Source organism: Cotesia typhae, unplaced genomic scaffold (assembly GCF_013202065.1).
Source record: "Cotesia typhae breed Kobodo isofemale line unplaced genomic scaffold, CoteBio_Ctyphae contig_23, whole genome shotgun sequence".
Classification (NCBI taxonomy): Eukaryota; Metazoa; Arthropoda; class Insecta; order Hymenoptera; family Braconidae; genus Cotesia; species Cotesia typhae.
Window position 1 is genome coordinate 54,698 of NW_027423729.1, and position 22,932 is coordinate 77,629.

At 27.3% G+C, this 22,932-nt stretch overlaps 5 protein-coding genes across 6 annotated transcripts; 3 read left to right on the forward strand and 2 right to left on the reverse strand.

Moving 5' to 3' along the window:
* Nucleotides 1-76: 76 nt before the first annotated feature.
* LOC141525082 (RNA-binding protein 5) lies at nucleotides 77-5,745 on the reverse strand. Its single transcript, XM_074239422.1, has 8 exons — nucleotides 5,572-5,745; nucleotides 4,663-5,444; nucleotides 4,495-4,564; nucleotides 3,791-3,864; nucleotides 2,997-3,110; nucleotides 2,103-2,886; nucleotides 1,864-2,027; nucleotides 77-1,794 (listed from the first exon to the last, which is right to left on the reverse strand). The coding sequence occupies exons 2-8, from the start codon at nucleotides 5,422-5,424 to the stop codon at nucleotides 652-654; spliced, it is 3,111 nt and encodes a 1,036-aa protein (XP_074095523.1). The 5' UTR covers nucleotides 5,425-5,444; nucleotides 5,572-5,745; the 3' UTR covers nucleotides 77-651.
* Nucleotides 5,746-6,021: 276 nt separating this feature from the next.
* Nucleotides 6,022-8,543, forward strand: LOC141525084 (DNA primase large subunit-like). 2 transcript variants are annotated; one of them, XM_074239427.1, is made up of 7 exons: nucleotides 6,022-6,356; nucleotides 6,424-6,758; nucleotides 6,837-7,058; nucleotides 7,155-7,304; nucleotides 7,408-7,795; nucleotides 7,852-8,322; nucleotides 8,403-8,543. In XM_074239427.1, the coding sequence occupies exons 1-7, from the start codon at nucleotides 6,218-6,220 to the stop codon at nucleotides 8,522-8,524; spliced, it is 1,827 nt and encodes a 608-aa protein (XP_074095528.1). In that variant the 5' UTR covers nucleotides 6,022-6,217; the 3' UTR covers nucleotides 8,525-8,543. The 2 variants fall into 2 exon arrangements, with proteins under 2 accessions (XP_074095528.1, XP_074095529.1); XM_074239428.1 differs by having other exon boundaries at nucleotides 6,212-6,352.
* An 88-nt stretch (nucleotides 8,544-8,631) lies between these two features.
* On the forward strand, nucleotides 8,632-10,606 carry LOC141525087 (p53 and DNA damage-regulated protein 1-like). The gene is made up of 3 exons (XM_074239432.1): nucleotides 8,632-8,771; nucleotides 10,055-10,283; nucleotides 10,360-10,606. The coding sequence occupies exons 2-3, from the start codon at nucleotides 10,058-10,060 to the stop codon at nucleotides 10,524-10,526; spliced, it is 393 nt and encodes a 130-aa protein (XP_074095533.1). The 5' UTR covers nucleotides 8,632-8,771; nucleotides 10,055-10,057; the 3' UTR covers nucleotides 10,527-10,606.
* Nucleotides 8,781-10,048, forward strand: LOC141525086 (G patch domain and ankyrin repeat-containing protein 1 homolog). The gene is given in 2 exon segments (XM_074239431.1): nucleotides 8,781-9,390; nucleotides 9,392-10,048. Coding segments are annotated over 2 exon segments (903 nt in total). The 5' UTR covers nucleotides 8,781-9,012; the 3' UTR covers nucleotides 9,917-10,048.
* Nucleotides 10,607-12,579: 1,973 nt separating the features above from the next.
* Nipped-b (Nipped-B cohesin loading factor) lies at nucleotides 12,580-22,578 on the reverse strand. The gene is made up of 4 exons (XM_074239270.1): nucleotides 22,001-22,578; nucleotides 21,836-21,920; nucleotides 21,048-21,494; nucleotides 12,580-20,968 (listed from the first exon to the last, which is right to left on the reverse strand). The coding sequence occupies exon 4, from the start codon at nucleotides 20,915-20,917 to the stop codon at nucleotides 12,851-12,853; it is 8,067 nt and encodes a 2,688-aa protein (XP_074095371.1). The 5' UTR covers nucleotides 20,918-20,968; nucleotides 21,048-21,494; nucleotides 21,836-21,920; nucleotides 22,001-22,578; the 3' UTR covers nucleotides 12,580-12,850.
* Nucleotides 22,579-22,932: the final 354 nt, after the last annotated feature.

Consider the following 22,932-nt stretch of genomic DNA (forward strand, 5'->3'; position numbering starts at 1 on the left):
ATAATTGTAATTGAATTTAATTTGTCAAATATTATTACATAATAATATCAGTATTATCAATAGAATAGAACATACGTTTTAGTAATTTATTTTATTTATTATATTTTATACAGAATTATTGCTCAATATGAAATATATCAGTGTAATTTTTGCATAATTGGTACTTTATTATATTATCATGATTAAATTTTCTTTTTTTAATGTTATTTTTTTTTTTTGGTAAATAGTAGTATGATTTAAATTGATTTTTTAATGTCTATTTGCATTTGAGTTGGTGTGCGATAACAATATTATTATTTAGATTATTATTGTGATAAAAAGTAATTAGAAAGAATGAAATTACAAAATAGAGTTGATAATTGTAAAATATATGAATTATTTAATTTAAACGTAAAAACATAATCTTAAATTATAATTATGAATTTGATTTCTCAATATGAACATTGGGCAATGTTTCTATGAAAAAATACAAATCTATCCGTATAAATAGATGTTATCTGATTTTATTTTATTTATTTATTTATTTTTTTTTTTTTTTCTATACTTTTTTGTGTCATTTATAAATTGTCTTAATTATTATTTTTAATATAAGAATATTAAGATTATTGTTTAATTATTATTTAATTGATATAAGAAAAAAAAGTAAACATATTACGTATCAGATAATTCCTGATAACGAGCGTACATCATTTTTTTGACACAATCTTTATAAGTATCACCAGGTAAAGCACTATAAGTAGATGTTTTAGCTCCAAGACCAGCAGTTGATACTCGTCTTTCAGCTTCAATAATACTTGTACGTCCTTGATTAGTTTTACCTAAGCCCATACCTTCACTCCATCCCATTTTTTGTAATAATTTATTACCAACATTGTCAGAACCAATAACAGTTGGATTATTTTTATTAGAGTCTTGATTATAATTACAAGATAAAGATGATGATTCAGCCTCTTCAATTCGTGTTTTTAAATATTTTTCTTTAAGTTTATTTGGCTGTGGTGGATCTGGTTCACCGTACTTGGCTCTACGCTCTTTAGCGCGATCTCTATATTTATTATTTCTTTGTTGTGGATCATTTGGATCTAAGCCTCTAATTTGATACCAATTTTCAAGATTTTGTTTATGTAAATCAGAGAGCTGTTGATGACGTAATAATGCATCTTTACTTGGAAATTGACGTTTACACAATAAACATGCTATTTTTATCCAATCAGTGTGTTGACGATCTTCATGCTGTACATCTTCTATTTCTTCTTCAATATCGCTACCCCCTCCATAAGCAGCTACTAAACCATTATTATTATTTCCAGGATCATCATCATCTTGATAATTATTATTATTATTATTATTAACAATTGATGATGATGATGATGATGATGATGATTTTTTTTCCAATATTGCATAACCAGCATCAGCAGCACCACTGATACCACTGATACCACTTGTTGATAAATTACTTTGATATGAATAATTGTTATTATCATTACAATTATTACCAACTCCTAGTCCAGAAGTTCCCAAATCAACAGTCCAATTAATAATTTTAGCATTTTCTTTCTTTTGATTTAATGTTTTAGCCCAACGTTCCATATCTTTAGCTATTTTTTTAGCGACTTTTACTTTATCTTGTTTAACATCCTTTTTTTTACTATCATCATCTAATTTTAATAATGATTCTTGAGCTGAGTATGTTATTATAGAATTATTAATATTATTAGATGCACTTGAAGCATCACCTATTGATCCAATAGATGATGTAACTCCTGTTGCCGAAATAATTCCACCAACATTTGTCTGTAGAAAAATAAAAAAAATAATACATAATCATCATTATTGTTTGAATTATTTATAAAAATAATATACCTTTGCCGGTTGATAAGAAAATGATTCTGCATCCCAATAAAGAAATTGTTGTGTGTGACTGTTGTAATAATACTGTGAATTTGAATCATAATATAATCCAGTGCTAGGATCATAATAATATCCTGATAGTTTATCATAATGATAAGTGCTGACATCAGGTATAGCTAATAATGAAAATTATTATTATTATTATTATTTATTTAAAAATTTTTTTAAAATAAAAGAATAAGAAAACTTACAGTAAATTTTACCATCATTTGCGTGAGCTGGAACTCTTCCAGAGGATAAATTAGTTGTAGTTGGTGCTGTTGGTGTTGGCCTACCTCTCATTTCTTCAGCATCACCTAATTTACGGGCTGCTTGAAGTTGCTGTATAGCTGATTGTGCAACTGCTGCAGCAGCATTAACTCTATCCGTTTGATTTAATGATGGTAACGTTATTAATGAACCTTGGCTTATTTGATTTTGATAATATTGAGTATAATATTGAATATAATGTGCTTTTTGTGCTGGAGTTTTAGCATACATGTTTGCACTGTATTCAGCTAATTGCGCAACATCATCAAGTGTATAACGTTGAGGTTGTTGTTGTTGTTGGTGATGTTGCTGCTGCTGTTGATTATCCAATGATTTCCATATTGATGCATGATTTATTTGATTATTAAGTTTACAATAAGTTACTTCAACTTTTCTCTCATCAACAGATAATCCTTGTTTTGTTAATGCAGTATGTAAATTCATGGCATCAACAACATTACCCATTTCTAAATAACATACTCCACGAGATGTATTTGTTAAACTATCACGTCCAATTCGTATACTACGTATAGGCATCGCTGATGCATTTTTCATAGCTTGAAGAACAGAATCCTCTGTTGTCAATACATCAAGTCCACGTAGTAGAACAATATTTGTGGGATGTGAGCTTATTTCATCGCTACCTTCACCACCTTCTTCACTTTCAGCTCGAGATGCTGAGCATTTGAAACAAGTCTCACGTCTTTTGAAATTATGAGCTCCACACTTAAAAAATTAAATAAAATCCATTATTTTTACAAGTAATCCAATTATAATAATTAAAAAATATATATATATATATATATATATATATATATATATATATATATAATTACCTTAACACAATGCCAATCTTGTGTATTTTTAGATGGAGCTTTATCAGAATGAATATCTTTTGGTATACTATACTGCATTAGGGCACGATATTGATCTTGCAGCATTAAAATCCCCTGAAACATAGAATTTTAGTGTTATCCCGTTCAATGTCTTTCGCCAGCCTCTTTATGTCCTTTAAGTCTGTCTGTTCCTGATGAAATAATATATCAAGCTACGTATTTTGTATTTTATTATTTACTATTTCTTGAAAAATAAAGATAATAATAATTTAATTAAAAAAAAAAAAAAAAAAAAAGACAACACCGTGGATCTACATAATGCTGGGATTAATATAATAAAAATATAGATAAAAAAAAAATATTATCAGTTTGACGTTATAACTCAAAGGGGTCCGTTAAAAGGATCACTTATTGTTGTTATTTCCATTGTAATAATAAAAATTATTATTATTATAAAAATAGTTCAAAATTAATAAATAATAATTAAAACGAACTAATTTATGTTTATAATAATAATAATAATAATCAATCATAAAAAATACAAAAATAATAATCAAGTAAGTAAGGTGATTTGGACAACTCCTAGATAAAATTAAATAAATAAAAATATAAATGAATAAATAATAAAGGTATGTATATATTAAAGTAGCCTTTAATAGATGTAGAGCTATAGCCCCCAGAGGCAGGCCACTGGACGGCTGGCTTTACTGTGCCCTTGCCACCACTGGGCGTTGAAAGCACGTCTGAGAAAAGCATCAGTTGGATAGTATCTGGATTCTGGAACTCGTTACTACCTGTTTCATCTCCATCCATCTTGTTGCCTCCTGTGTTGCATTAAACTCGACGAATGCAAAACCTCGCGAAGCACCTATACAGAGCAAATATACAGAGATCCAGAGTTAATCCACGTTTTTTGCCTGATGGAAATCAATCTCTACTCTGAGAGGCCAAGCAATCACAGCCATCATCACCAACCATTGATATGATACTTATTAATTAATTAATTAATTATGATTCTTATTTTCTTGATTTTTCATTTGTTTACATTTTAAAAAAAAATCACCTAAACTCCATTCCCCTCTTTAATTATTAATGTATATTTCAACTAAATTATAATCTTGTTTTTATTTCTCCTTTAATTTAATCAATCTATCAAAGTGATACATTTAGGAAAAAAATATATATATATATATATATATATATTCTATCCGTTTTTTATTTTTATTTTTCCCTTTTTCCCCTTGGTACTTGATTCAATGATTCAATGAGAAAAAAACTTACCTTTAAATGTATATGGAATGTTTATAAGTCTTAATTAATTTAAAAAAAAAAAAAAAAAAAAAAAAAAAAAAAAATATTTATATTTTAATTTCAATGGATAACGTGATTTTATAGTTGAAATAATAACATGAATATTGTTAATAAAATATTAATACCGGATAATTAATTAATAACGATTTCAATAATAAGAGCATATTAGATTTGAATAAATATTTACCAGTGTCTTTTTTCCGGATTAACCTTATGTCCTTGGGCATGAGACCACAGTTGAGGATGTCTTGCCGCACCTGTGATAACATCATAATGATAACATTGATGGATGATGAAACGTTAACAGATCTCACTTGAGTGGCCATTATTGTGGGCCGTTAAGTTGACAACCTACGTCGTTTTCAGTGATATGCTGGGCAAGCCCACGTATCATAATGGTGTTGTTTGGGGTCTGTGACTTGTAGTGGACACCCTCCATTGATGATGAACCATAAGAACGACCGTGGTCATGTTCACTTATCATCATCATCATATCTGAACTTTCCCTACTGTGATCGTCATCGCGATCGCGATCATCGGTACGTTTACCACGTCGATCTCGCTCTCGCTCTCGCTCACGCTCACGTTCTCGTTCTCGATCTCTGTCTCTGTCTCTATCACGCCGAGAACGATCACGATCGCGTTCACGATCACGATCACGATCCCAATCGCGATCACGATCACGATCCCTGTCACGATCACGATCGCGTTCTCTGTCACGTTCGCGTTCTGGTGAATCCCGATCTCCCCTTTCTCGTTGACGATTGTAACGGTCATCTCGGTTGTCTCTGTAACTACGATCACTTCCTCCACCTACACCTCCGCTTCCGGTTCCTCCTCCACCTCCACCTCCACCACCACCACCACCACGATCTTCACGACTACGATCCCTTTTATCTCGTAAACGATCATGATCTCTATCCCTTTCACGTTGATGACTATTATTTCGATAATCTGGACTCCGATGGGTTCTTTCTCTACTATGCTCTACTTCTCTTAGTTCTCCAAATTCTGGTGGTGATTTACTATTACGATACTCATACTCTGAATTACTGCGACCTCTTCTGTCTGATGGTGGCCCATAACCAGGCTCCCAAGGGTCAATGTTACTATACATTTTTTTTTTTTATTCCAACTCTGAAAATAATTGAAATTTATCAATTAATAAATTATATTAAAAAAAAAAAAAAAATATTTTTTTTTTTATTCAATAAATACTTATCCCGTAAAATTTTCACTTATACGTATACATATCAATACTCACACCTTGAATGCAAAATGTTTTATTTTAATTATTTGTGTATTAAATTTAAAAAAAAAAAATCAATCTATAGAAATTTGGTAATTATAATAGCTTATTTACTTATTATTACTATTATTTTTTAATCAAACACCCTTCTATATAAGATGCAATAGATAACTATTTAATAAATTATTTTCAGACTGGTTTTTAGTGTAATTATTATTATTATTATTATTATTATTATTATTATTATTATTATTATAATTATTACTCTTGCTATGGATATTGGATATTACGCGTAGTAATATGGCGGAAGTAAAGCAGTAAAGGTGGTTTGTCATAAGAAAGAATCATGATGACATAAACGGCAGCATCATCAGAAGCGGTTGTGAAAAATAATTACTAAAATTTACAGTTGATGGCGTGGATGGCGTCGTGACATGGTTAAGATGTTTACTCAATTCGCGTTTATTTTATCCGTTAGAGGCGCTATATTTCCATGTTTCGGGTTTTACGCGGTAAAATCATCATACTAACCTCTTGGCTGCAAATCCGTAAATAACTATTTGTAATAATTAAATAAATTGATTTATTGGGTATATTGTTATTAAAAATAAAGTTTGTCCATAATTAAGAAATTTGGTAGTGTTTCAATCCTAAATCACTCATGGATTTAGATTTAAATTACATATGTAAAGAAAAATTACGAAGTAACTATCCATTGGATATACAATTTTATTCTTATTATCAAATACCTACATTAAATTTAGAAGATTTTATTCCTCTGATACGTGAAAGGATTGTAGGTAATATTATGATTAATATATATTTTTGTTTCTAATACAACGAATTAATTTTTTTTTCTATTTACAGCCCTCAAAGTAATTACAACTGTTATAAGTGATAATCGTCGGGAAAGTAATGAATATATAAGATCACTTGTAATAGATAAGTTAAAAAGTATCAAGAGTGATTGTTACATATCTTTATTACTTAGCAAAGGACACCAAACAAGTACTGATCAAGATGTTAAGAATAGATTGATCGATCATGTTTCATTTATAGCATTGTTAGCATCAATTATTTCTAATCGTAGTCGTTATCGAGAACTTATGGAGATTGAAGAAAATTTTTTCAAATTGCGAACCTCTGCTCTAGATGATGAAGGATTAAATAATCTATTAAAGATTCATAACAAATTTCCAAAGGTACGTGCGACACTAAATTTTTATCATATTAGCTAATAATGATAACTATTGGTTTTTTTTTTTTTTTTTTTTTTTTAGATTGATGAGAAAGAAAAAAAAGAGCTTAAACTAGAGCTTGTTAAATATTTAAAAAATAAAGATGATTATAATAAGATTGATTATTTTAAAATTCCTATTAATAAAATTATATGTAAGATGAATCCTCATGAATTTTACTTAAATAAAGGAATAGCTTATATACCTTATAACATGATGAGACAAGTATTGTGTGCCAAGTTTCATTATTTTATAAAAGAAAAGGTAAATAATAGTAAAATTATAAATATATAGACATTGAATACTTGTTAAAAATAATAATTAATTGTTTTTATATATTTTGTTTTGATTTATTTATAGAAATCTGACTTGATAGTAGAAACTTTGAAATTGGCAGAAAATAGTCATCCCGGATTCCGTATAATTTGTAATTATGCCCGTACAACTTTCACGCACATTCAAGAGTCAACTCTAAGTGACGATGGATTAACAGAAAAAGATATCGATCACGTAATTAAAAAAAAAAAAAAAAAAAAAAAAAAAAAAAAAAACTAATTTTATTTAATAACGGCAATAACTAATAATCTATTAATGAATTTTTTATTTCCATTAGTTATCTGAAACAGCATTTCCACCTTGTATGCGACATATACACCAAACTCTACGTAAAAATCATCATTTAAAACATGAATCTCGATTACAGTACACTCTGTTTCTTAAAGGTATCGGTCTTAATGTTAAAGAGACAATTAAGTTATTCAAAGGTGAATTTACTCAAAGAATGAATGTTGATTTATTTGAAAGAGAGTACAAGTATTATATAGAGCATGCTTATGGGTTGAGAGGAAGAAGAATAGACTATCTTCCTCAAGAATGTACCAAAATTCAAAGCAAACGTACGCAGCGAGGAGACTGCAATGGTTGCCCTTTACAAATTCATAATGACATTGACATTGAAGATCTTGATCAAACTCTGACTCAATGGGAAATTCCAAAATCAGGTATATATAAATTACGTTTAAATTACGTTAAATTTTTATTAATTTTATTTATTTAGATAGACAAGGTATTATAGAAGAGTTTAAGAATAGAAATCCTGGTACTGCCTGTGCTCTTTATTTTGAGGCGATGAATGACTGTAAAATGAAGAAAAATATTTATCATCCCAATGATTACTATTATCGTAGTCGTTATGCTCAGCATCATTGTATATCTGAATTTCCTTTAGAAGATGATGAAATTATATCGAAATTTTCTCGCCTTAATATGTCTACTGGAGTAACGGAATATACAGAAGATTATAATGAAAAAAATGTTGTTAAAGATGAAGAAGAATGTAATGTAGGTTTTAATAATATTAAAAAAATAAAACCCGATATTGCGTTTGATGATTGTCAAATAGCAGTATCCAATGAAAATGAAAAAATTCAAATAAATTCAATCAATGTAATAAATCCATCAGTTTTACCAGCAGCTCTACCAGTTTCATCAGAACAACTATCATTGCAATTTTATCAAGAAGCAGAGGGTAAAAATTTTATTATAAATCCAAAGCAAATATTTAATTTAATTTTTTTTTTTTTTTTAATTTCGTTAATTTTTCAACAGAACTGGAGTTTATCAAACAATTTACTGTCGAATTTTTAAATGATATCATTCCCATTGAAAACATTAAAACAAGTTCTTTAGTTTGTATACCACCACCAACGTGTCCAAAAGAACATAAATAATTTAATAATTCGCGATCATTAAAACACTGCAAAATAATGTTTCTTTATCTACAGCAGATGGCAGTACAATTTTAGTAGGAACATATTAAACTCAACTGTCAACTATGATTTTCTATAAGGAGAAAAGACCATAAATTAATACTATGAAGTGTTGCTATATACAAAGTTAATTAATATAATAACATAAATATTAACGTATTAAATAAAATTTTTTTTTTTGTAATTATTCAGATTTAAATAAAATTAAGTAAGTCTTGTAAAATAAAATAATTTTCAGTAATAAAACAATCTAAAACTTTGAGGTTAATTATATTATTTGGAAATAATTAAGTATTTTTTATTAAATAACAATGAATCTATTATCGTTAGAGCCGTTAAAAATTTTTTGTAAAAGAGTCTGAGACAAAAAATTTTTCTGACAAAATAAAAAAAATAAAACATAAAGATAAATTTTTAAAAACAAATATCAGTGGAGATGAAGCAAAAAAATGTATAATGATATTATTATTTATGTAATTAGTGGGGAAAAAAAAAAAAAAAAAAAAAAAAATGTTAATTTTAATTTAAGTATTAAACGAGAAAAAAATAAAATAATATCTATTCCGGGCCCTAATGATAACAATAGTAATTCAATTAAAATGAATCCAAATAAAATTTTAAAAGCTATTGAACAAGGTGATATTGATTATTTAAATAAAAGTAATGTCAATAAAATTTTTGATAATTATGGTTGGACACCATTAATATCAGCAGCTTGCTGTGGTAATGAATCTATTGTTAAATTTTTATTAGAGTTGGACGCCAATAAACAATATAAAAATAAATCGGGTTTAACAGCTCTACAATTAGCAAAAAAAAAAAAAAAATTTTAAAGATATTATAAAATTATTGGAGAGTGATTGTTTAACTAAAAATATAAAAATTAATAATTACGATAAAATAAATTCATTAAAAATTTTTTATTGTGAAATTTGTAAAAAAAATTATAAAGAAACTAGCTGGAAAGAGCATCAAGCTTCTATTGTTCATAATTTAAATAAAAATGTAGTATCACCAATAATACCATTTTATGGATTGTCAATACATAATAAAGACTATAAAATAATGTTAAATAATGGTTGAAATGATAGAAATGGACTCGATCCATATGGTTCTGGTTTAAAATATCCTATAAAAACTATTTTAAAGAGAGATCGCCGGGGATTAGGTGCAAAACCACATGAAAAACCAAAAATAACACATTGTAAAAGTAACGATATAAATGCTGTTATCGGTATTAATAAAAAAAATATAACATCATTAAATGTAAAAGCTATAAGTAAAAAAGATCGAAAAAATATTGTAGATAATGACCGAAGAAAAGAGCGAGAATTAAGAAGGGCATTGTCATAATTTCTGTCTTTAATATTTTAAATTAAAAAATATATATATATATATATATTTAAGTAAATCGATTTTTTTTTATCTAAGCATTATAAAGTATTTTTGTACTTTTCTAGTTAAACTAAAAAAATAATTTTATAATTACAGATAATGAAGGAACAAAAACAAATGTTGGATTATCTCGAGGAAGTTGAAAGAAAAGCTGGAGAAATTTTAACAGATAGACAAGAAATAGTATCATTAGATAAACGAAGAAATGATGATAGAGTTGGTATGCGAGAATTACAAAAACAAAATATTGAAAAATGTTGGATAACATTGGGGCCTATTCTAATAAAAATTCCTTCAAAAAAAGCTCAACAATTACTTGTTAAAGGTAATAATAATAATAATAATAATAATAATAATAATAATAATGATAATAAATAATATTTAATTTATTTTTTGTATAGATCAAAATGAATGTGACGTTGCTATAAACAAATTACGAAGTGATTTGAGAGTTAAAGTTAATGAGTTACGTGATTTGGAACATACTACACCAGTACCAGGATTAATGTTGAAACCATTATCTCATACAGAAATGTCTGCTATCAATAAATTATGTGGTAAAGATTAAAAAAAAAATCTATCAAAATCAATTAATTTTTTATATACCATTTGTATTCATGATAATAAATTTTGTTAATTACTTGTTGATTAATTGATAATGTTTATTAGATTACCAAATACAAAAACATAGCTGATACATTTTCAATATTATTATAATACAAAGCGCTTAATATATGTATATTAATTGAATGTAATTTTATACGGCAAGAAATATACATATTACGCTAAGACATATATATATATATATATTTTTTTTTTTTTTTTATTTATTTATTTATACATTTTTCTTAGACATGTAATTGTACATAAAAATTAATTTATTTATTTATAAATTTACCATTTTTATTTCCTTTTCTAAATATTTATCGAGTAATTGCAATAAAATCTAAAATAAAATTCACCATAGTTATATATAATAAATGTGTCAAACTTTTCTTGATCAGTTAATAATCAGAGGAAATGCGTATATAATATTATTAAATCGCCTACCTGCTAATGGAGTATTTTATATTATTATTATTTTCGTTTATATATAAGTATCTATCTCATTTATATTATATATAAATATGTACATTATAATTTATACAGACTATTTATAATTTATTTATTCATCAAACATTATAAATTTATAAATTTCAACTATTGTTTTTAGTTTTTCGGCTCATCTCCTAATTAACCTCAAAACGGTAAATTATTTAAAAAAAATTATTAAAATTTCAAAATTACTAAGTTTATTTAAAAAATAATAAAATTAATTAAAACGAATTTTTTATAAAATAATCATGCAGAACTAAAAAATAAAAAAAAATATAACAGCTTTATTATTCTATATATTTATTAATATATTTCATATTCGATCAATAATATTAATCAAATTATCTACATATTGAAAAAATCACTGCTACAAATTTCTTTATAAAATCAAATTTTTATCTTACCACTTAATATTATTATTATTATTATTAAGATTATTGTTGTTGTTACTTATGATTATGAATTTAAATTATTATTTTTATTAGTACTGTTGTTTGCTTTTCGCAAATTTATACTGTCAAAAAATTAATTAAAGTGGATAAAGTAAATTATATCCTACTGGAACAACGTAGACTTTATCAGTATCTAATTTTATAACAAAATTATAAGTATTTGTATTTTTTTAATTTTACTTTATTGTGGTGTCATTCGTTATATAGTTTATATATACGAAAATAATATAATTTTAGTTCAATTTTTATATACACATATTACAATTGTTTTTAGTTATTTAAATAAAAGAGTCCTAGATTCATCAGGAGCGTAATTTTATTATACATATTTTAATTTTTAATTTTTAATTTTTTGTTTGGTTTAATATTAAATTGAAGACTTGTGAAAGATAATTCAAGTAGAATTATTATAACGTATTGTTTATTTTAACTCATAACTATACAAATATTTTAATGTTTACTATATAAATTTTACAAATTTAAAAACTAATATATCATGTCATTCATTAAAAATCATCAAATTTAATTTAATTAAAAAAAAAAAAATTTACTTTAAAACCATATATGTATATATTTTAGTTAATTTTCCATAACTAGAGAATTTTAATACATAGGCTCATTCTCAATTTAGTTAATAGTATATGCTAAAATGCTTTAAAAAAAAAAAAAAAAAAAAAAAAAGTAAATACTCTATGTTTTAATTAATAATGAAAAAAACGATTTACTATCAACTAATAAAGATTACCTTTTGTTGTTCAATTTTAATTTTTAAAGCACAATAAATGAGCATAAATAAATAAAAAATTAATATTATTATTTTTATTTAATTTATTGCAAATTTAGTTGAAATTTTTTAAAAACTTATTTTATTGTTATTATTATTATTATTATTATTATTATTATTATTATTATTAAAAAAGAAAAAAAAGTCATTGACGTTGTTATTATTACTATTATTATTTTTATATTTATATTTAAAAGCCAATAAACGATAAGAATAATAGTCTTTTGAAAGTTTATTTATTCTTATTTTAATTTTAATATAAATATATATATATATATATATATATATATATATATATATATATACTTTTTATTTTTTTTTTTTTTCGTATCACTTTATACGCGGCTGTAATTTAATTGATTACAAATAGAATAAAATAATATATAAAATATAAATAGTGTTCAATATTTAAGTTGACACTTGTTGAATAAATTGAAAGTTGATTAGTTAAGTCTAAATTATTTAGCTTTTAACCGTAACATTGACAAGGCTTATAATAGCTTTACACACAGCAAACGGACACAGAAAAATATACAAACACTGACGGACGCACCACACTTACTACACCATAAAGTCTGGATCACTGCAATCATCTCCACTATCACTGCTATCGGATATTCTTCTTCGTTTTTTCTTTTTATGTTTTTTTATTTTTTCCGTTTTGTGTGTACGATGTTTTCGGTGTTCTTTATTTGTTTCAGAATGAGCATGTATTGTAAGTTTAGGTACTCGAGGTAAGGGGGGTACCGTTGGTGTAATTATTGTATTCAGTGAATTATTTTGATGATGCATTGAATTAGGATTATGTTGCTGTAGTAATAATGTACTATTATTATCAATAGTACCAGTACCATGACCAGGATTTATTATTGGTAAGATACTTTGATTGTTAATTTCAGGATTAGGTACTCTTTGAGCTGAATTATTTACAGACAAATAATTATTATCAGGAATACCTGGATGACCACCACCGCCACCGCCACCGCCACCACCACTACTAATATTAATAGAAGTAGTCCCACTAACAGTAGTTCCACCAGTTGTAGTTTCTTCATCTGGCTCTTTAGGATCAAATTTAAGCATCAGCTGTTTAAAATCAAGATATTCAGCAGCCAATTTTTTTCTTCCATTTTCATCAAGTTCTTTATCACTGACATTTTCTTGAAGTTTAGCTAATGTAGCTTTTGGATTAAAGTGAGCAGTACTTTTACGTGTAACTGCTTTTTCATATACTTTGGCAGATTCAGAGGGTGAATATTGACTTATTTTAGCATCTGAAAATCCATATATTTCTTTTAAATGTTGTCGTAATGTAAGAAGTAAAAGAAAACCTTGACTTGCAGTAATATATTCACGTAATAATGTTGTATCTTGAGGTAATCTAGCAACAATAGCTTCATCATCCTCTTCATCGTCGTCCTCATCTTCAATAGCAGATAATATTTGAATAGGTCTAGGTTGTCCATCAGATCCATAAATAACAGATTGAAGAGAGGATGCTGTTGATTGTTGTTCTTCAGAATTTTTTTCTAGGCTTTGTGTTAGTTGCTGCTGCTGCTGCTGCTGCTGCTGCTGCTGCTGCTGCTGCTGTTGGGGTTCAGTAGATAATGATGATGACGATGATGATGATGATGATGATGATGATGATGATGTTGATGATGATGATGATGATGATGATAAATTTGTTGAGTTATTATTACTATTTGTTGTTGTTGTTGTTGTTGTTGTTGTTGTTGTTGTTGTTGTTGTTGTTGTTGTTTTAGGTAATAATGCTTCTTTGAATGATTGTAATAAATTATCACCAGACATAGATATTATAATATCAATATGATGAATAATAAATAATGGTTCATCTTGAACTTGATATGTAAAATATGCTAAATTATCAGCAAGATATAACATTTGTGATAAACTTGATTTAGCAGATTCTTCAAATTGTTTTAAAAATGAAATAGCAATTGCACGACGTTGTTGTTTAGTATTTCTTAATATTGTATATAAAAAACCATTTAATGCACTTGGAAATTCACCATCTTTTAATCTCATACCTCTAACAGTAATATTATTTTGTAATATTTTTTGAAGTCTATAACTTAATTTAATACCATACTGTGATTGCATATGAATAAAACTAGGATATTTTCTTTCTATTTCTTGTAATTGATTATCAGCACTGTGACTAACGCTAACATCAATATCAGTACTCATACAAATAAGAACAGGTATTATTTGAATAGGATAAACTAATCCCTGGGCTAATATTAATTGTATTACTTTACATGCTGCTTGACGTACACGAAGATTTGGATTTATAAATGATTCAAGTATTTCTTTAAGATATAATTGTATAATAGTACTAGCCATACCAGATGATACATCGCCCATTTCTTTTAAATTTTCTTGTTTACATAATTTAGCCCAAGCTTGATCCTGTTTAATCATTCTTTTTTCCTCTTCTTGTAAATAAATTTCAATATTATTTAATACTTGAACTTTCATATTATCTAATGCATTATCGGATTCAGATGTTAATAAATAATGATAAAGTTCTTTTAATTCAGGTGTTAACATAAATTCTGAATAACGAATACAAATAGAACCAATAGCTGTTAATGTATGTTGACGTATATCATTATTATCTTGATTAACAAAATAACTCATTGTTTCAAATACTTGATCTTTAATATTATCTGGTAATGTATCTATTACTTGAGGATCTGTAAAATCAAAATGTCGTAATAATAATCCAACTGTAAATAATGCCCGTCTAAATAATGGACGTCCATTTAATAATTTTTGACTATTTGGATCTATTTCATGTCCAGCTTTATAATATGTTAAATATTTATAATATTTAGTAAAACAATCACGTATTAAACTGAAATTTTTAGTAACATTATTAACAATTGATCCTAAACATGATAAACAACTAGCAACAACTGATTTATCATGTTGAAGAATTAATTTAATAGAATCCTCTTCTAATTGTGCTAAAAATGTTTCACTAGGATGTTGCATTAATGGTACAACAAGCTCTAATGTATGAGCAACACAACTTATTATTTGATAATCACCTTGGGTTTGACATTTTAAACCAAGATACGGTTGTAATGTACTGGCATGTTCAACTAATAATTGTGGTCGTATTTTAGCAAATAAATAAAGTGTTGTCATACAGGCAACAAGTCGTTGAGACGGTGGTCCTTTTTTTTCATCTCTGTTGTTGTTGTTGTTGTTGTTATTATTATTATTATTATTATTATTATTATTATTATTATTATTATTATTATTATTTCTATTACTACCAACACCACTGCTAACCGCATCTGAATTGTTCATTGATTGTTCATCTAATTTTAATATATTTTGAATTAAACAATCAACTATTTGTTGACAAGCTGTTAATAAAACTTTTGGTGGTTCAGTTAATAATTTAGTACTGTCTTCTTTATCTTCTTTTGGTTTAAATAAACTAACAAGTAATTGTTCAAACCATTCTAATCCAGCATCTTTATTAGTAGCAACAACGTCTGTTATATTCATAACTTTTCTCAATAATGCTTTTGAATCAAGTATTGGAGTTGATTTAATTGGTGTAAACCACATATTTTGAAATACTTCCATAACTAATCGTCTTATACCCTCTTCATCATTAACTCGGCGTATCATTTTACCACATATTTCAGGTATTTTAGGAAAATCTGGACACTCAACACAAATATCCTTTAAAATTTTAATAACTCTTTTACGAACACTTACTCCAGTATCAAGTATTCTAGCCAATAACATATCATAATATTTATCAATTAATTCAGGTCTACTCAATACAAATTTACCAACTAAATCAACAGCAGCTTCACGAACAGACGTTGAATGATCTAAAAATGAATGCCGAACACCTAATTGCATATCACCACGTCCAAGTACACTTGGATCAGCTTCAACAATTGTTGTTAAACATTTCATAGCTTTTGTTCTTATAGCTATTGATGATTCTGTTAATACATGAAGTATTTGTTTTAAATATTTATCAAAACTTTGTGAAAATGGTCTTTTTGATGCTAAATATTGTGATATTAATTCTGCTGAATTATAATCAATGTATGTTTGTAGTATATCTGGTTTTGTTGATGAACTGCAAGGACGGATTGAAGTTAATATAAATTTTTTCTTTTCTTCTATTATTCTATAAGCTTCAGAATTTTTTTTTTCATTATTGTCATTTTCATCTGAGTCTAATTCTTCAATATCAGAATCATCGCTTTCTTTATCACTTTCAATATAATGTTTATTACGTTTTTGATTTTTACTACTACTGCTACTACTACCACCACCACTAGTACTATTATTATTATTATGTGAACGTCTTTTGTGTGGTGATGATTTTTTAATAGGAGATGATTTTGTTTGACCAACACGAGTTTTTTCATGTTCACAATCACGATACCATTGGGCTAAATAAAAATGACGTGCAAAAATTAATGATGGATCATTAGTACCATTAACAGCTAAATGATCAAGGAGTACTTTTTGTAAAAATTTTGTTCGTTCTTCATCTTTATCTAAATCTTCACTAGTTGTTTGTTTTTTCTTTAAATTATTATCACTATTATTATTATCTTTTGTCGTTGTAGTTGTTGATGTTAAAGATAATGTTGATGTTGGTGTTGTTGTTATTGTTGCTACTGTTGATTCATAATCCATGTCTTTTTGTTGTTCAGCTTTTATATCAATTATTATTTGATCGATTGTTGATAATTTACATTGAGAATTAACAGCATCTTTTCGTAATCTTGCAGCAACAACTCCAAGATATTCAATAGATGCAACACGTAATGACATATCTGAACTTTTATTTGAAAAATGTCCAACAAGTAAATTTCCCAATATACTTAATAATAATTCAGCAGCTGGCCATTCCGGTTTATTAACAGTAGCTAATAAATCTTGAATAAAATTTTCAAATAATGGACGATAATCAATATCAGTACCTTTACTACTGCATTTATTTAAAAATACAGATAAAAAATTACCAGCTAAACGTGTTGCTGTTTCATATTTACTGATAACTAATATATCTGCATCAATATGTGATAAATTTTTATTATTATCATCATCTTTACTATTAACAGTAGCAGCAGCAGCAGCAGCAGCAGCAGCAGCAGCAGCAGTAGCAGCAGCAGCAGCAGCAGCAGCAGCAGCAGCAGCAGCAGCAGCAGCAGCAGCAGCAGCAGCAGCAGCAGCAGCAGCAGCAGCAGCAGTAGCACCACTACTTCCAGAATTATTATTTGATGATGATGATGATTTATTATTATGATTATAATGATCTTGACGAATTAAATTATCTGGTAATATAACAACACATTGGATTAATTGTAATACTAATGCTGTTAACATTTGTATATAATCACCAGAATGAAGTTTATAAGTACGTAAACTTCTTTTACTACTTGGTAATCTTGCTATTGATGCAAGAATATCATCCAATAATAATCTTCTGTGTTTTTCATATTTTGTAAAAATAACAGTTACAAGTTTTAATGCACTTAATTGAAGATCATTAACAGATTCAACAAAAAATGGTGCAACACCAAGTGTCGATGCATGAAGTACACTTGTATCAGTTAATACTTGTATATTTAATAATTCAGCAAGTAAACCAACAAGTTCACGCATTTTATTGTAAACTTCAAGTATACTTTTTTCACGTACCTCCTTCATATTACCTCTTTTTTTACGTCCAGCGTTCAAATTCATATCAGTCTTATTTTTTGAATCTATTCTATAAACAGGATCAAATGATGGATATATTGTATTTTGTAATTGAAATTTCATAAATAATACAATACGATCAATAACATCCTCTAAATATACTGTTTTCGGCATATTTTGTGATGTCATTATATTTAATGCTATTACAGATGCATCAACAGCACGTAATACCCTTTCCATTGCCATTTGCATCCACAATTTACTTTCTTCAATATCATCATCTGGATCAGCCAAAGGTGATACTCGAGCACCATCACGAATATTTTTTTCCAATATATTTAATAATCTTACTAGCCTGTCTGCTGGAATAGATTCCATAGCTCTTAATGATTTTAATTTAGCAGCTTCTTTACATAATCCTTGTAATTCATATTTTTGTATAAGTATTTCTGCTGGTACATCACCATCATCATCTATTTCACCCATTGTTACAACATCCTCTGTATTTTCAAATATTGTATCAATCATTGAATTAAATAATTGATAGGTATTTGTTTCCATTAATTCATCAACGCTCAATTTTGCTAATACAGGTACTAATTTTCTTTCTATTTTTCTTATTTTTGGTTTTATTGGTGATGTTTGTATTATTTCTTTTTTATTATCATTATTATCATCATCTGTTACATCATCACCACCACCACCGTACTCCATTTCATTATCATCGTCATCATCTAATATACGTTTTCGTCGACGAGCCCTTAAATTACGATCTTTTGTTCGAGATGATGATGGTGATGATTTAAATAACGATTTATTATTTTTTACATTATCATCATCATTTTCTGAATCTGATTTTAAATTATCCTGATTAATATTATGGTTGTTATTTTTTAATCCCGTTTTAGTTGCTCCACGGCTAGGTGATTTTTGTTGCATTAGAACTTGATCTGATAGTGATATTCTATTTAACATAACTACTGGTTCCTTAAACTTTGTATCAAATGATTGTCCCATTAATTTAATGTCTTTGATTACATGCTCATTTATTAGATCATGATGGTGTTTGGGAGTTTGAGATGATAATTGTAAATTCGAATTGGATGATTGCTGTTGTTGTTGTTGTTGTTGTTGTTGTTGTTGTTGTTGTTGTTGTTGTTGTTGTTGTTGTTGTTGTTGTTGTTGTTGTTGTTGTTGTTGTTGTTGTTGTTGTTGTTGTTGTTGTTGTTGTTGTTGTTGTTGTTGTTGTTGTTGTTGTTGTTGTTGTTGTTGCTGCTGCTGCTGCCGTTGTTGTAGTAATAGTTGTTGTTGCTGCTGCTGCTGTTGCTGTAATATCAGCTGTTGTTGCAATTGTTGTTGTTGTTGCAATATTTGCTGCTGTTGAAAATGATCTTGCTGATATTGTTCCTGAATATGTGGTTGTTGAAGTTGTTGCTGTTGATGTTGAATATGATGATGATGGTGATGATGATGTTGCTGTGGTGACAATTGTTGTTGCAATTGTTGTGAATGTTGCTCATGATGATGAAGATGATGCATGGGCATTGCAAGACTTGAATCAAATACATTTGCAACACTTTCAGGATTGATATTAGAATAAATAGATTGTTGCTGTTGTGGTTGTTGTTGTTGTTGTTGATTCATTAAATTATCAACATTCTGTTGAATTTGTGGCTTAGGATCAATGGTATCCATTGGTAAATCTATATCAGGAAGTCCAGAAACAGAATCTAGTAAAAATTGTGAGCTATCTTGTACAACATTAGCAAGATCCAGTGTGTGATGATTAACATTTATAGGATGCTGTTGTAACTGTTGATTAATTATTGGATCATACATAGATTGTGGTAAATTAATATTGATTGGTTGATTTGATATTGAACTGTGCATTGGAGATGTAATATGCATTGAATGTTGAGGTGTTAAACTACTAAGGTTATGATGATGTGGCTGTACAACATGAGTATTAATTTGTTGTTGAATAATTGTTGTTGCAGTACTTGGAGATCCCATGTGAGCTGGTGAATAAATATTTGACAATTGATTATTAATAATACCATTAGCATCATCTTGTAAATGATGGTGTGGTGTTGTTGATGTTCTTATTTGTTCCGTAATAACAGTTGCACGAGGTGATGGTGAAGGCACAGCGAAAGGAGACATTTGTGAGATATCAGTATGATTATGTGGTGTAATTGGCATTTTAGAATGTTGAATGTGACTTATATTACTGGTTGCTGAGGTTGCTATTGTTGTTGTTGTTGTTGTTGTGGTTGTTGCTGTTGTTGTTGTTGCTGCTGCTGCTGCTGCTGCTGCTGTTGTTGTTGTTGTTGTTGTTGTTGTTGTTGAAGTTAAAAGTGATGATGGTAATACAGTTCTAGCGGGTGCAGGTTGAGCAGGACTACCTTGAGGTGTTTGTCTTGATCCTGATGAATTAGAATATGATGGTGAAAATCGCCCATAATTTGCTGGTGACTGATTAGCGTTCGTTAATTGTGAGGCATTCGGACAAGGCCAAATTCGACGTGAATTATTATATTGTGGACCTTTGAATACATGAGGATTTATTACTAATATAGCTTTTAATAATTCTGGAGTGTGTTGTTCTATTTCAGAATACGGTTGTTCAGATTGTGCGATAAATTCATCTTTTAATTCAATATTATCAGATGATGTTTGCGATAATGCTTGAATCAATTGTGGTACTAATGTTTCATCTCTATTACTAAGCTGTAATTTTGCTTCTTCTGCAACACGTGCATGAAATAACAATGACTTATTTGTCACAGCTTGCGGTAAAGGTGTTGGTAGGGGCATTTCCGGCAATAAGTCTGTAAGACTCGCGATACCTGCGAGGGTCGTGATCGGAACACTCGGTATAACCCCATTCATTTTGACCTTGATTAATTCTGGCATTACACCCTTGACATTAACTCACCGTTTAATCAATTCCACTTGTGTTTGTTTCTATTTAAAAATTTTTTTTTATTTTCAATTTGAAATTAAGAGAAAAAAAAAAAAAAAAATAAATAAATAAATAACTCACGATTGAACAATTTATAATTATATGCTGTCATAAATTATTTTAGCGATTATTATTATTATTATTATTATTATTATTATTATTATTTTTTTTTTTTTTTTTTTTCACAACAAGTAATGGTCTTTTATCAATATAATTGTTCTCAAGTTGTTAAATGCATATTTTCTCCAATTTTTTGTAGAATAATACATTTTACAACAACTTTTCAATTTTGTTATTTATTCAATTTTGTTCTATTGTTTTTGAGAGAAAACACTAGCACTGTCACACTCAAAATATTTAATTTATTAAAACACTGACGCAAAATTCAATTTTTGGAAACTATAAAGCTTATTTATCTCTTTGTTCAAGTTCCCATAATGTAGGCTATGATATTAGCCAAATTTAGATGATGCTCTTGGATCTTGTAATAAAGGATTCATTCTACTTTTTTTTTTTTTTTTTAATTATCTGAAAAAAAAAAAAAAAAAAAAAAATTCAACCATCAATATTTTATTTAATATAATATTTAAGAAAAAAAAAAATAATGATTGAAATAAAATGATCGATTAGTAGATTAATTAATACTTTAACTAACTCAATATAGTAAATATATAAAGATGAAAAATATTTAAATGTCAAAATATAAATTAATTGATAACAAAAACAAAAAATATTATAATTTAAAGAATCAATAAAATTTAGATGTGTGAATGTACAAACAATATAAAAAGAATAGAATAATAAGCTTTTTATATTTATCATTTTCTTAATAATGATTAAAAATTTAATGGTATGTCAAGTGTTCTTACCCCACTGTTATGGATAATTATTTACGCCAACAAATGCTAATTTGTAATAAAATTTTGGCGGGAGGTAATATAATAAATAATCCTTCTGAAAATATAATAATTATTATAATAATGACGTAATAAATATTGAAAAAAATAATATATAACTAAAAGACAAATACTTACAAGGAATTGTTTTTTTTTTTTTTTTTTTTTTTTTTTTTTTTTTTTAATGACTATGATATTCAGTCAATTGTCATCCGTAGCAGTGGCCTACTTGATTTAAAGTCTTTATATAGTAGATAAAAATAATAAGCACCTATCATTAATACACAACATACAACTCACTTATATTGTTAGTAAAATTTAGTTAAGATTCATTGATTATAGTTATCCATGCGTAACTTAAATTTTATTTATAGTATTAATATGAGAAAAACAGACACAAAGGCGTCCATTTTGCTCAGCAGTCAGATAGCGGAAGTTGCGTAGTACATAGATTTAACCATATATACATATGTACACAACAAAGAGAGAAAGAAACTCGGTGCAACAGAGTAGTCCGAATAGTTCGTGAGGCACTAACACATACTAACATATCCATAGTTTTTATTTTTTTACTTTTTCATTTCTATGTCCATATTGTATAATCATAACTGTATAAGTCAAATACATGTATACAACTACATCTGCCTATACATTGTATTTGTATGTAGTACTTAAATAGTGTAGTACAATATCCATAGCAGCGTCAGATATTTAAAATTTTTCTTAAGCTCTATTTTTATTGCAACACTCCCAATTGCTGCTGATTGGTTGGAAATATATCATCTTAAAATTATTTTAATTTATAAGCTAATAAATTCTTATCTATTAACAACAATTATATTTATCTATATTATAAAATAAATTAATATTTTATATAAATATTTACAGTAGTGAAATTTAAATTATTTAAATGATTGTCGAAATAGCATCGAAATCTCTCTTGAGTACACTTTTTTAGGGTGATTTTTCATGTAACTAAACCCATTATTTTGACGAATCGTAAGAATGGGATAATAAACAGAGTATATATTCCTAACCTAAAGGTTTTATGGAGAATGATCGTTACGGTT

What these genes read in the sequence shown, in the direction of transcription:
- Nipped-b (XM_074239270.1), bottom strand. Translation starts at nt 20,917, where the DNA reads ATGCCAGAATTAATCAAGGTCAAAATGAATGGGGTTATACCGAGTGTT.
- LOC141525084 (XM_074239427.1), top strand. Translation starts at nt 6,218, where the DNA reads ATGGATTTAGATTTAAATTACATATGTAAAGAAAAATTACGAAGTAAC. An exon ending in TTCATAACAAATTTCCAAAG is followed by an intron (nt 6,759 to 6,836) that starts GTACGTGCGACA and finishes TTTTTTTTTTAG; the next exon opens with ATTGATGAGAAAGAAAAAAA. An exon ending in ATTTTATCAAGAAGCAGAGG is followed by an intron (nt 8,323 to 8,402) that starts GTAAAAATTTTA and finishes ATTTTTCAACAG; the next exon opens with AACTGGAGTTTATCAAACAA.
- LOC141525087 (XM_074239432.1), top strand. Translation starts at nt 10,058, where the DNA reads ATGAAGGAACAAAAACAAATGTTGGATTATCTCGAGGAAGTTGAAAGA. An exon ending in TCAACAATTACTTGTTAAAG is followed by an intron (nt 10,284 to 10,359) that starts GTAATAATAATA and finishes TTTTTTGTATAG; the next exon opens with ATCAAAATGAATGTGACGTT.
- LOC141525082 (XM_074239422.1), bottom strand. Translation starts at nt 5,424, where the DNA reads ATGTATAGTAACATTGACCCTTGGGAGCCTGGTTATGGGCCACCATCA. An exon ending in AGCATATCACTGAAAACGAC is followed by an intron (nt 4,565 to 4,662) that starts GTAGGTTGTCAA and finishes ATGTTATCACAG; the next exon opens with GTGCGGCAAGACATCCTCAA. An exon ending in AAATGATGGTAAAATTTACT is followed by an intron (nt 2,028 to 2,102) that starts GTAAGTTTTCTT and finishes TTTCATTATTAG; the next exon opens with CTATACCTGATGTCAGCACT.